The following is a 12,135-nucleotide window of genomic DNA, read 5'->3' on the forward strand; positions in this document are numbered from 1 at the left end:
ATCTTGTACAGCAGAGGTGGAGAGACTGAGGGGTTGTTCATTTGGGGGGGGAGCAACTTTGATGGCTAGGGTTTTGTTATCTCGGTCAAAGCGAGCATAGAAATGGTTTAGCTCGTCAGGAAGGGTGGCGTTGTCTGGGGGAGGGGTGTTAACTTTCTGGTAATCGGCAAGGGATTTGATTCCTTGCCACATGCGCCAGGGGTCAGAGTTGTTATGGAAGTGCTCCTCAATCCGCCGTTTGTGATTGAGTTTGGCATTCCTAATTCCCATTTTCAGATTGGCCCTGGATGAGCTGTATCCCTCAGCGTCGCCAGATCTGAAAGCGGCATCGCGAGCCTTCAGTAGGAGTCTGACCTCCCTGCTCATCCACGGCTTCTGGTTAGGGAAGGTCTTTATTTCTTTGTGGGTAGTGACATTAAGCCATTCGCCCATCAAATCTACTCCGCCATTCAATCATATGTCTAATCTATCTCTCCCTCCTAACCCCATTCTCCTGCTTTCATATCCCATAACCTCTGGCACCTGTACTAATCAAGAATCTATCTCTGCCTTAAAAATATCCACTGATGGCCTCCACAGCCTTCTGGCAAATAATTCCACAGATTCACCACTCTCTGACTAAAGAAATTTCTCTTCATCTTCCTAAAAGAACATCCTTTAATTCTGAGGCTATGACCTCTAGTCCTCTGTATCTCCCACTAGTGGAAACATCTCCACATCCACTCAATCCAAGCCTTTCACTATTCTGTATATTTCAATGAGGTCCTCCCTCATTCTTCTGAACTCCAGTGAGTACAGGCCCAGTGCTGACAAACACTCATCATAGGTTAATCTACTCATTCCTGGGATCATTCTTGTAAACCTCCTCTGGACCCTCTCCAGACCCAGCACATCCTTTCTCAGATATGGTGCCCAAAATTGCTCACAATATTCCAAATGCTGCCTTACCAGTGCCGTATAGAGCCTCAGCATTACATCCCTGTTTTTGTATACAAGCCCTCTTGAAATAAATGCTAGCATTGAGTTTGCTTTCTTTACTGCCGATTCAACTTGCAGATTACCTTTTTGGGAATCCTACACCAGCACTCCCAAGTCCCTTTGCAGCTCACCCCTTTTAGAAAATAATGGGGTAATGACTGGGGATGCTTATTTGCTCTCCTCCTCATTAAAGCGCAGGACAGGAATTTAATCTCCATCCTGAAACTCACCGCAGCATTGAATTCATGGCAATTTATAGTTTAAGTTCCAATTTTGTACAACGCAATGCAATAGACATTTTAATTCCTTTTTATTTTGAAAGACGGGATTATAGTGAGACATACATCCAAATTTTTTTGTTGAGTTTTTGTTGAGTTGCCCTGAGTTCTCTGATTTCAACTGGAGTTATGGTGAAGTCACACATTTTGACTTGGGCAATCTGAGGGTGTTCCCACTCCTCATCTATTCAGCAACTCGTAGAAAATCCCAAAATGTGAACATTTAAAGAGGGTAATGTTGGTTTACTGGTTTTCGACTCCATTCACATATCCTGGCAATAATGTGCACCTAAAATACTGTCCCCTAACATAACTACAATTTGAAAGGTGAGAATTTACAATTGTAATAGTGCTTGCATTTTTATATAACTTTAAGATTTTGCCAAACAAATGTTGATACAATATTATGCTGCTCTTTAAGTAGTTCGGCCTTTATGTTTCTTTAATTTGTTGAGATCAGTAGACCATTAAAACTCTAGTCTTTTAATGGATTGACTTGCTGACTCCTTGCAGCATCTCGGGTCTTACATTTCTTATTCTGTTTTTGCACCAGGCTGTTGGGGTCACTTTGGAGACAGGGAGGTGTGTGATCCTCCAGAGTGTGTGGTGACAAACCACAGACAGAATGGCACTTTCCGCTTCTGCTGCTGTAGTACCGATATGTGCAACGTCAACTTCACTGAAAACTTTATCCCATTGCCCGATCCAACAGATTCAGTACCACGCAGTAAGTACACTTTTCTGATTATAATAAAAGCTAGAACTAGTTGGCTCAGGCACACCCCTATGAAGGGTGAAAGTGAATTAATGTTTCAATTTGTTAATCCTTTGTCAGAAGAAATTAGGAATGTAAGTTTTAAAATGTGCAGATGCAGATAAAAAGTTTGCTGCCTACTATTTATTGGCATGTTGGATATGGAGGCTGTGCGAGTTTGTGAAAATATAGTAAAGATTGCATTTGACAGACTTAAGGCAATTTTTCATTTTCATCAAGAAGACAGATCTAGGAACAACACAATAGGATGTAGATTATATTAAGTGGTAAGAGATTTAGAGGGTATCTGAGGGAGAACTTTTTCACCCAGAGGTGATTAGAATCTGAAATGCACTGCTCACAACATTTAAGATGTAGATAAATACTTGAATTGCCAAGGCTTACAAGGTTACACACCAAGAGTTGGTATGTGGGCTAAAGGGTCTGTTTCTGTGCTGTATAAGAATGTGCCCCGTGACTAGGACCCTAAATGCCTTTAATCCAGGTCGAAAGTAAAATACGTCAAGAAATGGTAACTGGACTTGAAATTTCACCTTGAATTTTAAAATTGTGGGAGGAGACAAAGAGGAAAGAGGTTCTGTGAAGGGAGGAGTTTCTACATGAGTACTCTCAGGATGCAACAAATAAAGTACATTCACGTTTATGATAAATAAAAGTGTAGAAGATCATTGAATAAAGAGGAATGAGAAGAGTTGCGATGAATAAAAGCAATATTCTGAAATAAGAAGCACCAAATGTTGCAAGAAAACAGATTGAAGAGAGATTCTGATAGAGCCAGTGTAAACAACATATTTCTGGTTTATTGAGGAGTGTGCAAGAGCATGGGCATAGGCAGCACTAAGTTTATATTAAAAGCAGAAATTAGTTTTACTCTTGTCCTTGGGTGAAGAAAACTTGCTGTCCTTGTGTGGTTTGGCTACATTTAGCTCTGGGCAGGTCACATCATCACATGCTCACAAAACAAAACACTGTAAAAACTCAGTGGGTCTGTCAGCATCTGTGGAAGCAAAAGGTACAAGTCCACGCTAATATTTCATGTCTGCTAGTGTAGCATAATCCTGCTGGCCTTGCCCTTCACTCTAACAGGAACATGTTGGTCCTGAACTTTCCCTATCTCGCATTTTAAAAGCCTCTGCCTGCCAGATGTATTTTTATCTGCTAATGGTCTCTCCCAATCAACTGTTGTAAATTCCTGTCCAATGCAATCAAAATTAGCCTTGCCCCAACTTAAGACTGCTTTTATCTTGTGGGCCAGTCACATATATTTTATACGCTCCTTTGGCCAGCCTTATTTTCCAGTTAGCCTTTTTACTTTTATTCATCCTAGTTCCCCCACTTGCCATTTTGTATATGTTTTCTTTGTGTTATCAGTCTTATATCTAGAATTTCATATCTTTTTTTCACCCAAAGTTCAAATTTATGGAATCCCTGTTGAAATAATATGCATATCCAGCACCTACAGTTTATACTCTTGTCAGGTCCCACCTGTAAAGAATTTAGCTTCTGGTCTACCTGGGCCAAATTTCCTTTCTGCTTTCCTAAATTATTGTTCTGTTACTTGAATATTTTCATGTTTTATTGTTCCTTTCCTTTTTCTGTAACTACTCTGATGCAAATAATTTGTGATTATTATTTCACAAAATATTAGCCTTTCATGTTCACTTCACTGCAGTTCAATACCGTGCACAGCTTCTTTCCACTTGCACGGAAAGCACACTGATCAGGAATGTCCTCATAGCATTTTCAGAATTACTCTCTCTATTTTTCTTGGGTAATTTGAGTATCCAAAAATTACAATTCAATGTAGTTCTTGAATCTGAAATTTGATTGTAGTTTTGCTCCTATTCGCTTTCCACAATTTGATAGGCCATCAATATTCTTATTATTTCTTAGTTTCTTCACCAAAAAGATGTTGTTATTAAACCATCAAGCATATGTTCTATTTTTTGAGTAGAAATTGTATCTTTGATCTCTACCGACCAACTCTCTTCTCACTTTCCTGTTTCGAATATCTTGTAGCAAAGAATACTAATTTCTTGGTGAGCTTATGTAGGCCACCTCTTATTTGTTGTGACAGTATATAATCCCACAACTCTAGATGTCCAAAATCATTTATTGTTCCCAAGCACAAAATAATGTCCATACATCATCTTTCAAAATTATTCTCATTTTACATGAAGCTCTTTGAAGTGATAAAACACTCTATGTAAAGTTTCTTCTCAGTGTATACAATGTTTCTGGCACAGTGTTAGAAGAAGGAGGAAACAGAACTACAGGATGTTATGCTTTAATTTTTATTCTTCTTCTTCTGGGATAAATTAATTTATGGCCTATACAAAATTGCTTGAGCAATATAGAGTATGCATTAATAGCACTCTAATACTCATTAATGCTACCAGATTTTCATGGCATTCCTGTTCTGTGTTATCAACCTTGGGTCTATACCAGTTTTGTGACACTATTTTATTGAACTCTTTAATTTCACATTTATCTTCAGATTGCAATCAAAGCAGTATCAAATATGCCAGTTTTGTGATACTGAATAGATTTCCCTATTGTCTCATCAAATGCCCCCAAGATGAGCAGAATGCGGGTTGGAGGTAGAGCAAAACCATCTCTATATAGTACCAGTAAATATGCCTTCATTAGGTTCAAAGTTTAGTGTCTTCTTATTCTGCACAAATAATCACTACTGACTTAATGTGGACTTGTTTTTACTGGGCATCTTTTGGCTTCAGTAAGTGAAGTTGACAGTTTTATTCTGCCAATTTAGGCTCGGCAGAACAGGGTCAAAATTGTTTAGACTGGCAGTTTTAAATTTAGGATTGATAATTGAATGTGATCAATTCTTTGCACCACTATTTTGATGTCTGGTGATCAGATTCAGGCCAAGTCCAGTGTACAATCCCACTAGTGCTGGTAATGAGCCCGAATTAACCATTGATTTTATGCCGATAACAAAGTCTTGACAGTAACATTTAATGAGTTAATAAATGCTATAAGTTTATGAGCAGATTGTAACTAACTGCAGCTATAAGATCTGCTGCAACCCACAAAGATTTGTTTGCTCACCATTCTTACTAACTCTACTGGGCTCATCTGTGATAGGAGTGGATACAATTATAATACCATTACCTTCTCTTGATTACTATCAGCCAAATGATTCCTATCCACTGACTCCAACTGGATAGGAAATTTGGATGTTATATGAGCACAGAATTGTTCTTGACTGTGGAAGCAGTTTCTTCCCATTTGGATAGCTTACTGGCTCTCATGGTACATTCACGTGAAGATTATCTGGCCTGTTACTGGACCTGTACTCAAGTACTAACTAGCTCAGAAATAGAAGAGGAAAAGAAAAGGAAATATATAAAGCAACATCAATTCTTACTGTTCTCTAGATATGTGGCCAACAGGGAGGATAATAGAGTAAGCTTGCATGTTCTAGTCATCAGAGTTGTGATGCATTGATCATGGATTAATGGATGCAGTACATACAGCATTTCCCAGCATTGAAGAGGCACCTGCGTCGAAGACGCACCCCCAAATTAAGTTGCTAAATTTTGGAAAAAAGGATGGCGGGACTGGGTCAAGGGTTTGTTTAGTCCATGGATCGGCAACATCGCCTGCGTGCCCCCGGGACTGGCTGCAGTTCCCAGATCCCTCGCGTCCCCGGGACTAACTGCAGTTCCCCGGACGGCTCACTTGCCCCAGGTCTGGCTGTGACACCCAGGTCGTCTGTGTGCCATGGGACCGGCTGTAGTGCCCAGGTCGGCTCGCTTGCCCCAGTTCTGGCTGTTGCGCCCAGGTCAGCTCCCTTGCCCCAGGTCTGGCTGCAGTTCCCAGGTCGGCTTGCTTGCCCCAGGTCTGGCTGCTGCGCCCAGGTCAGCTCGGGAATGGCTGCAGTTCCCAGGTCGCCAGAGAAAGAGAGAGAGAGCAAGCCCGGGACGGAGCAGCCAGCCTTCCGCCCAGTAGCTACCCGCCAACCACCACCTCCACCGGTTGCGCCTGTGTCGAAGGACACTGTGGCGGGCGGGCGGGCAGAAAGCACTGAGGTGGCGGCCGGTTCCGCCGTCCGGTCCCGACTGCTTGCACCCAAGCGGCAGTCGGAATTTAAGGATTTGCGGGAAGCGGCTGACATGAGCGAGGCCGGCGAGTGGCAGGAGAGAGGAGTACTGCCAGAGGTGAGTGGGCTGGCAGAATGGACTGCGGTGGAGGCCGGTTCCGCTGTCCGGTCCCGGCGGCCGCTCGCAGCCACCCGAGCTACTTCCCTCCCCGACCACAATGCGGTGGCTCCGCGCCCGGAGCGCCGTGGCAGCGGTGATTGAGTGAGTTGCTGGCATGATCACCGACCCCCTCCTTCTCAACGCTCCTGCCCGTGCTGACCTGGGCCAGACTCCCCACACGCTGTGAAAGGAACTCTCACCCCCCCCCCCCCCCCCCTGCGGCGCTGTCCTTTTACAGCCGCTTCCCACCAGCTGCCAGCAATGAGGGATAGACAAGTCTATCTTTCTTGGCTAACAACCTAACCTTTGGCCTCCCAAGATGCAGGTAAATTTTCGTGCCTTATCTTTGGGTTAAAAATAACGTCTTCATTACCGGGAAATACGGTACTTGGATCGCACTTCCCCAGAACCAGAAGAGCAATATTGGAGAATAAAATGAATGCAGGTGAACGTAGAGTAGAATTCACTGTTAATAAATTTAATATTATAAATTTAGTTCTAATACAATGTCTCCTTTCACTATTTTTAACTTTGTAATGGTATGAACTGAAGATAAGGGCACCAATGGGAGATTCCTAGGTGGTATTTCAATTTTTAGTACACCACTCTGTTCTGTGATTGTTACCTCAGGCCTGCTTAAAATAGTCGTAATTTCTTGTGGATGATCAATTCCATCTTCAGAGATGATGATGATGTTGCTCGGGCCTTCATCTTGAGAAGAACTGTGATCTTCAGATGACATAGGTGATGAGGGTGAACATGCTGACATCTTTTTGAGAGGATTTGGAGGTTGTAAGCAGTCTGACATGGCCTTCATCTGAGCCGGAGAGGGTCTCCTGTAGCCCTTTGCCAAACTACCTGTAGGCCCTGTTCGTTCTTTAATTGACTGTTCATCAAAGCCTCGATTATACAGGGTTGTTGCACTGCTGACCTGTACATGCACACATACAGATAGAGATCTGTTAAACCAGAATGGAGAAGACCAATTCTATATGAATAACTATTGGACAGTCGGAAAAACTTAGACGTTTAGAATAAACTAAATCCGAAAAGTTAGCCAGAATTCCATCACAAAGTCATAATCTGGTAGTTCTCACTAATCAGTGCTAATTTCTATTGAATGCTTATTTATGCAGGTTTAATTAATAATCAGACACCCATTATATAACTGTGCTTGGATGATGCATCCATTTTCCTGCCATTTTCCCCGAGACAGCGAAAAAAGTGAAGAAATAATTCCCCAGAATTAATTGGATAGGAATTTTAAAAGGGTACATTATAAGTAGCAGAGATGTTCTGTCTGGCAGCAGTGCCCTCCATTAATTTGAAAGTATATACAATCATGAGCCATATATTTCATCTGTTTCCTTGCATGTGCTGTTGAAGGGGAATTTTTTTGCCACCAAAACCCGGAACATTGCTGCATTTATGTACCTGGTAGATTTGATTTGATTTGATCTCTCTAGATTGAATGTGGAACTTAAGGATCCAAATCCTGATTCCTCTTGTTCAAGTCCATTTTAGCAGTGAAAAACCCAAAGTGCAGCGGGTTAGGCAGCATCTCTGGAAAACATGGATAGGCGATGTTTCAGGTCGGGACACTTCTTGTAGTAGGATGGATAAAGTTGGAAAACAGGCAGGGGCAGGGCAAGTCATGGGTGGATACAAGCGAGGAAGTTTTTTTATTGGGAGATAAGTGGATAAACGCTAGAGATGAAAAGACGAACTGCTATAGGATAAGGAGAAAAATGTGAAATCAAAGGAAGGGATACAGGTGGATGGGGACGAGGGGTGGAGGAAAGGATGGTGGAATAATGGGACAAATGAGTGCAGATCTAGGTGTGGCACTTATTCAAGATTCCAGCATCTGCAGTTTCTTGTGTCACCTTAATAAAATGTAATAATGTGTATGTGTGATATATCTTCATGTGCAGATTTTCAAGGTGCCTTTTCAGAACAGTGAAAAACTATTGACATACCCTGGCTTCATTACTTGCTACAATGGAAGTACCATTTCAATACTATGTCTATGGAAGGATGATTGTAACAACATGGTAATGGAGAGATTTAGATTAAAGCACTTGTATTCCATGAATGCCATGCTGATGGATCAGATTTTCTGATGTTACAAAGAAGCTTGGATACAGGTTCCACCATTCATCTTTGTACCATTTGAAGAAACCTCTAGGACTGGCAGGGTGGAAGGCTGTACATATCTTCACTTGTTTAAAAAAAAATCTTTGGGTGGTGGAATTAGATACTAATTGCTTGGGTTGTAGAAATAGTTGCTCTTCAATTGAGAAGAAGAGCCCATATCAGATTGACTCATCCCCTATCCCCTATTATCCCCTACTCCCAATTCCTCTGTCTATGCCGCATCTGCATCCAAGATGAGGTGTTCCATACTAGAACATCCGAGATGTCCTCATTCTTTAGGGAACGGGGGTTCCCTTCTCCCATCATAGATAGGGTCTCACTCATGTCTACTTAGTACCCCGCAGCTCCGCCCTTGCTCCCCCTCCCCCTAGTCGCAACAGAGACAGAGTCCTCATAGTCCTTACATTCCACCCCATCAGTCGTCGCATACAACACATAATCCTACGAAATGTCCGCCACCTCCAACGGGATCCCACCACTAGCCACATTTTTCCCATCTCCACCCCTTTCCGCCTTCCGCAGAGGCTGTTCCCTCCGCAACTCCCTGGTTAACTCATCCCTTCCCACTCAAACCACCCCCTCCCCAGGTACCTCCCCCTGCAACCGCAGAAGATGCAACACTTGTCACAAAACTTCTTCCCTCGACTCTGTCCAGGGACCACGACAGTCCTTTCAGGTTCACTTGCACTTCTTCCAACCTCATCAACTGTATCCGTTGTTCAAGATGTGGATTCTTATACCTCGGTGAGACCAAACGCAGACTGGGGGATTGTTTAGCGGAACACCTTCACTCAGCCCGCATGAACCAACCTGCTCTTCCGGTTGCTGGACACTTTAATTCTCCTTCCCATTCCTACACAGACCTTTCTGTCCTTGATCTCCTCCATTGTCAGAGTGAGGCTAAACGCAGATTGGAGGAACAGCATCTCATATTTCGCTTCATATTACAGCCCAGTGGTATATTGATTTCTCTCACTTCAGGTAGCCCCGGCATTCCCTTTCTCTATACCTCCCCTACCCAAGTCACACTAGCTTCTCATTTTCACTCTACAAACAGCTTACAATGGCCTGTTTCCTTTATCATCTTTACTTTTTTTGCATATCTTTCATTCATTGTTCTTTATCTCTCCACACCACCGTCTATATACCTCGTTTCCCTTATCCCCAACCAGTCTGAAGAAGGGTCTCGACCCAAAATGTCACCCATTCCTTCTCTCCAGAGATGCTGCCTGTCCTGCTGAGTTACTCCAGCGTTTTGTGTGTACTGATTAACTTACTCTTGGGATGAATGGTGATTGTCCGTCTTGGAGAGATCAAACATCCACATACGGATAACTTTCGCATTTAGCCAGCACTGTTTAAATACCCAATTACAGAAAATGTATACTTTCATGTGCCAGGATTAAAATTATTTTTGGAGAGATTAGATTTACTCCTGAATGATAGTTTAAAATAATATATTTTATTTCTTACCCTTCCTGAATGGCCCGTGTGGTGTCCTGAAATTCCCGCAGCTTCACATATCTCCTTGGAATATCTTTCCAAAGTGTGAACTCCTATTGCCTGTTCTGAGAACTGCATGGTGCCAGGGACAGGGACGGCGGTAGAAAGAACCTTCACGGGGAATCATACTAAGGTAGCGCCGCAGTAGAGAGACTATACATCTTGGGTTTGGGGAATCAGCATACTGTCTTGTCTGGATAATTTTCAACTTTTCAAGGCTATCTTGAGGATTACTTGGTCTGCCAGTAAACTCCACATACTCATTGATCATGTCACATCCAAACTCGAACTGATCAACTGTGAGTTTATGGTGGTCCTTGGCTGCACAGAGGGCAAAAACCTTGCAGACGTAGAAGTAGACAGCATAACTGTAGCTTTTTGCATCACAGAGGTGAAAGACAACTTGCCACAGTCTCTCCTCATCATCTTCCGTGTATGGTTGGGCTTGCTTCCTTACTAGTCCAATACCCAACCGCTGCAACTGCTTCATCCGATTATCAAGTGTGGCTCGGAACTCGGCAAAATCCGGTTTCAGTTTGTTGAAGAAATCAATATCTGATCGCCTGCAATTTTCCCGCAGGTGGCGCAGGATTGAACAGCATAGTAGACGGAGAGAGTTGGGTGGATATTCTGAGCCATCTTGCCTCCGTACTTCGAGCACAAACCTGCACAACCAGAAATTAAGTTCATCGTGGGTTATTTCATAGCAGAGTTCTGGCACATAAAGGAAGAGCTCATTGCGCTGGACGCCCTGCTCCATAATGTAGCTGTTGCGAGTTTTGCCCCATTCATCCCAAACTCTGACACCCCAGGCTGTTGCTTTTTTGGTGTTGTATGGAATTCCACTATCTTGTTGTAAAGCCAGCAGCTCCTTCTCCTCCATACTGTGTTTGCCAGACCGGACTTTGCCCTCTTCCTTTCTCAATAAGCAATCTTCATTGTTTTCATGATCGGGTTCCTTTTCTTGCTTAAAAGAGGTTGAAATCGGAGACAAAGAGGCTGTCAAGGTCCTTATATCTTCCTCGGCAACTTTAGGATTGAACTGATCCATTTATCAGCAGAAAATTGAACTTCAAAACGTGTGGAAAAACAAAGGAAGAAAAGGGAAAGAAGCTGCTGCACTGACTTAAAACTCGGCACTCTGGCTGGGGGCCCCCCGCAGGGTGTTATCAACAACAGCTGCGTGTTAACTGATATACCCCTGCAAGGCGAGGTTTAACTGCTATTCAGCTGTATTTGCAGAAATGATTCCCAGAGGCATTTCAGGTCACGTGAGCAGAACTGAGCAGACAGGGCTTGGCAAGGGTCCCTCTGTTCTTGAAGGAAGTGGAATGAAACGAAATGCCAGCCCTCATCAGGCCCCTCATTAATCATTTCTAGTGTGTGTTTATTGTTGCCTGGCAAGGTAGAAAGCTGCCTACTCTTATAAAAAGGAGATAGGCGGGAGTTAAACAAGAGTTGGCATTATGAATTCACTGCTTTCTCTGATGCTGAGGCCTAGTTCATGAATGGTTCTGATTTGCTGTTTTTATATTGTTTGGATTTGGGGGAGGGTTTACACGAGGGAACGGAGAGATGGATAAGAGAGATTTCCTCCGGTCATTTTTCTAGACGTTCGATGCTTTTTATAAACCACTTTACATAGTAAAAAGCACAGTGTTCATGAACTACTTGTATTTGGAAATAAATGTCCTAAATAATTTTGTGACTGTTTTCAGGCCAGATGTGATTCTTTTTTAAAAAATGTTTTAAAATACTAATTGCTATCATGTGATAATTGTGGCATGTTTATACAAACATCATGTTAACACACCAAATCCCCCCCCCCCATTTGAGTAGAGTTTTTATAAGCATGAAAAGAAACACAACAGTTCCTGTATCTCTTGATCAAACCAGATCAAGTCAGTTCTCCCTCTCCCCGTGTATTCAAACAAAATCAGTGGCATGTACCATCTGCGAGGAAAGAGGTAGGGGTGCAGCAATCATTAAATACGTACAATAAAATTCCTAGGTGTAGGAAAGAACTACAGCCAGGTGCTGGTTTAAATCGAAGATAGACCCAAAATGCTGGAGTAACTCAGCGGGACAGGCAGCATCTCTGGGTGAGAAGATTTGGGTTTTGGGTTGAGATCCTTCTTCACCTTTTCCTTCTCTCCAGAGATGATGCGTGTCCCACTGAGTTACTCCCAGCATTTTGTGTCTACCTACAATAAAATTC

The 12,135-nt window shown here is 42.8% G+C and overlaps 2 protein-coding genes across 2 annotated transcripts in view; one reads left to right on the forward strand and one right to left on the reverse strand.

Moving 5' to 3' along the window:
- bmpr2 (bone morphogenetic protein receptor type 2) overlaps positions 1–12,135 on the forward strand; it is a 180,420-nt gene that overhangs the window by 92,009 nt on the left and 76,276 nt on the right. Inside the window, exon 3 of the mRNA XM_033024276.1 lies at positions 1,810–1,983. Coding sequence (XP_032880167.1) covers positions 1,810–1,983 — 174 coding nt within the window. The remainder of the gene's footprint in view (positions 1–1,809; positions 1,984–12,135) is intronic.
- On the reverse strand, positions 6,723–12,010 carry LOC116975321. Its single transcript, XM_033024278.1, has 2 exons — positions 9,888–12,010; positions 6,723–7,188 (listed from the first exon to the last, which is right to left on the reverse strand). The coding sequence occupies exon 1, from the start codon at positions 10,966–10,968 to the stop codon at positions 9,931–9,933; it is 1,038 nt and encodes a 345-aa protein (XP_032880169.1). The 5' UTR covers positions 10,969–12,010; the 3' UTR covers positions 6,723–7,188; positions 9,888–9,930.

This window comes from Amblyraja radiata, chromosome 7 (assembly GCF_010909765.2).
Source record: "Amblyraja radiata isolate CabotCenter1 chromosome 7, sAmbRad1.1.pri, whole genome shotgun sequence".
In the NCBI taxonomy this organism is placed as follows: Eukaryota; Metazoa; Chordata; class Chondrichthyes; order Rajiformes; family Rajidae; genus Amblyraja; species Amblyraja radiata.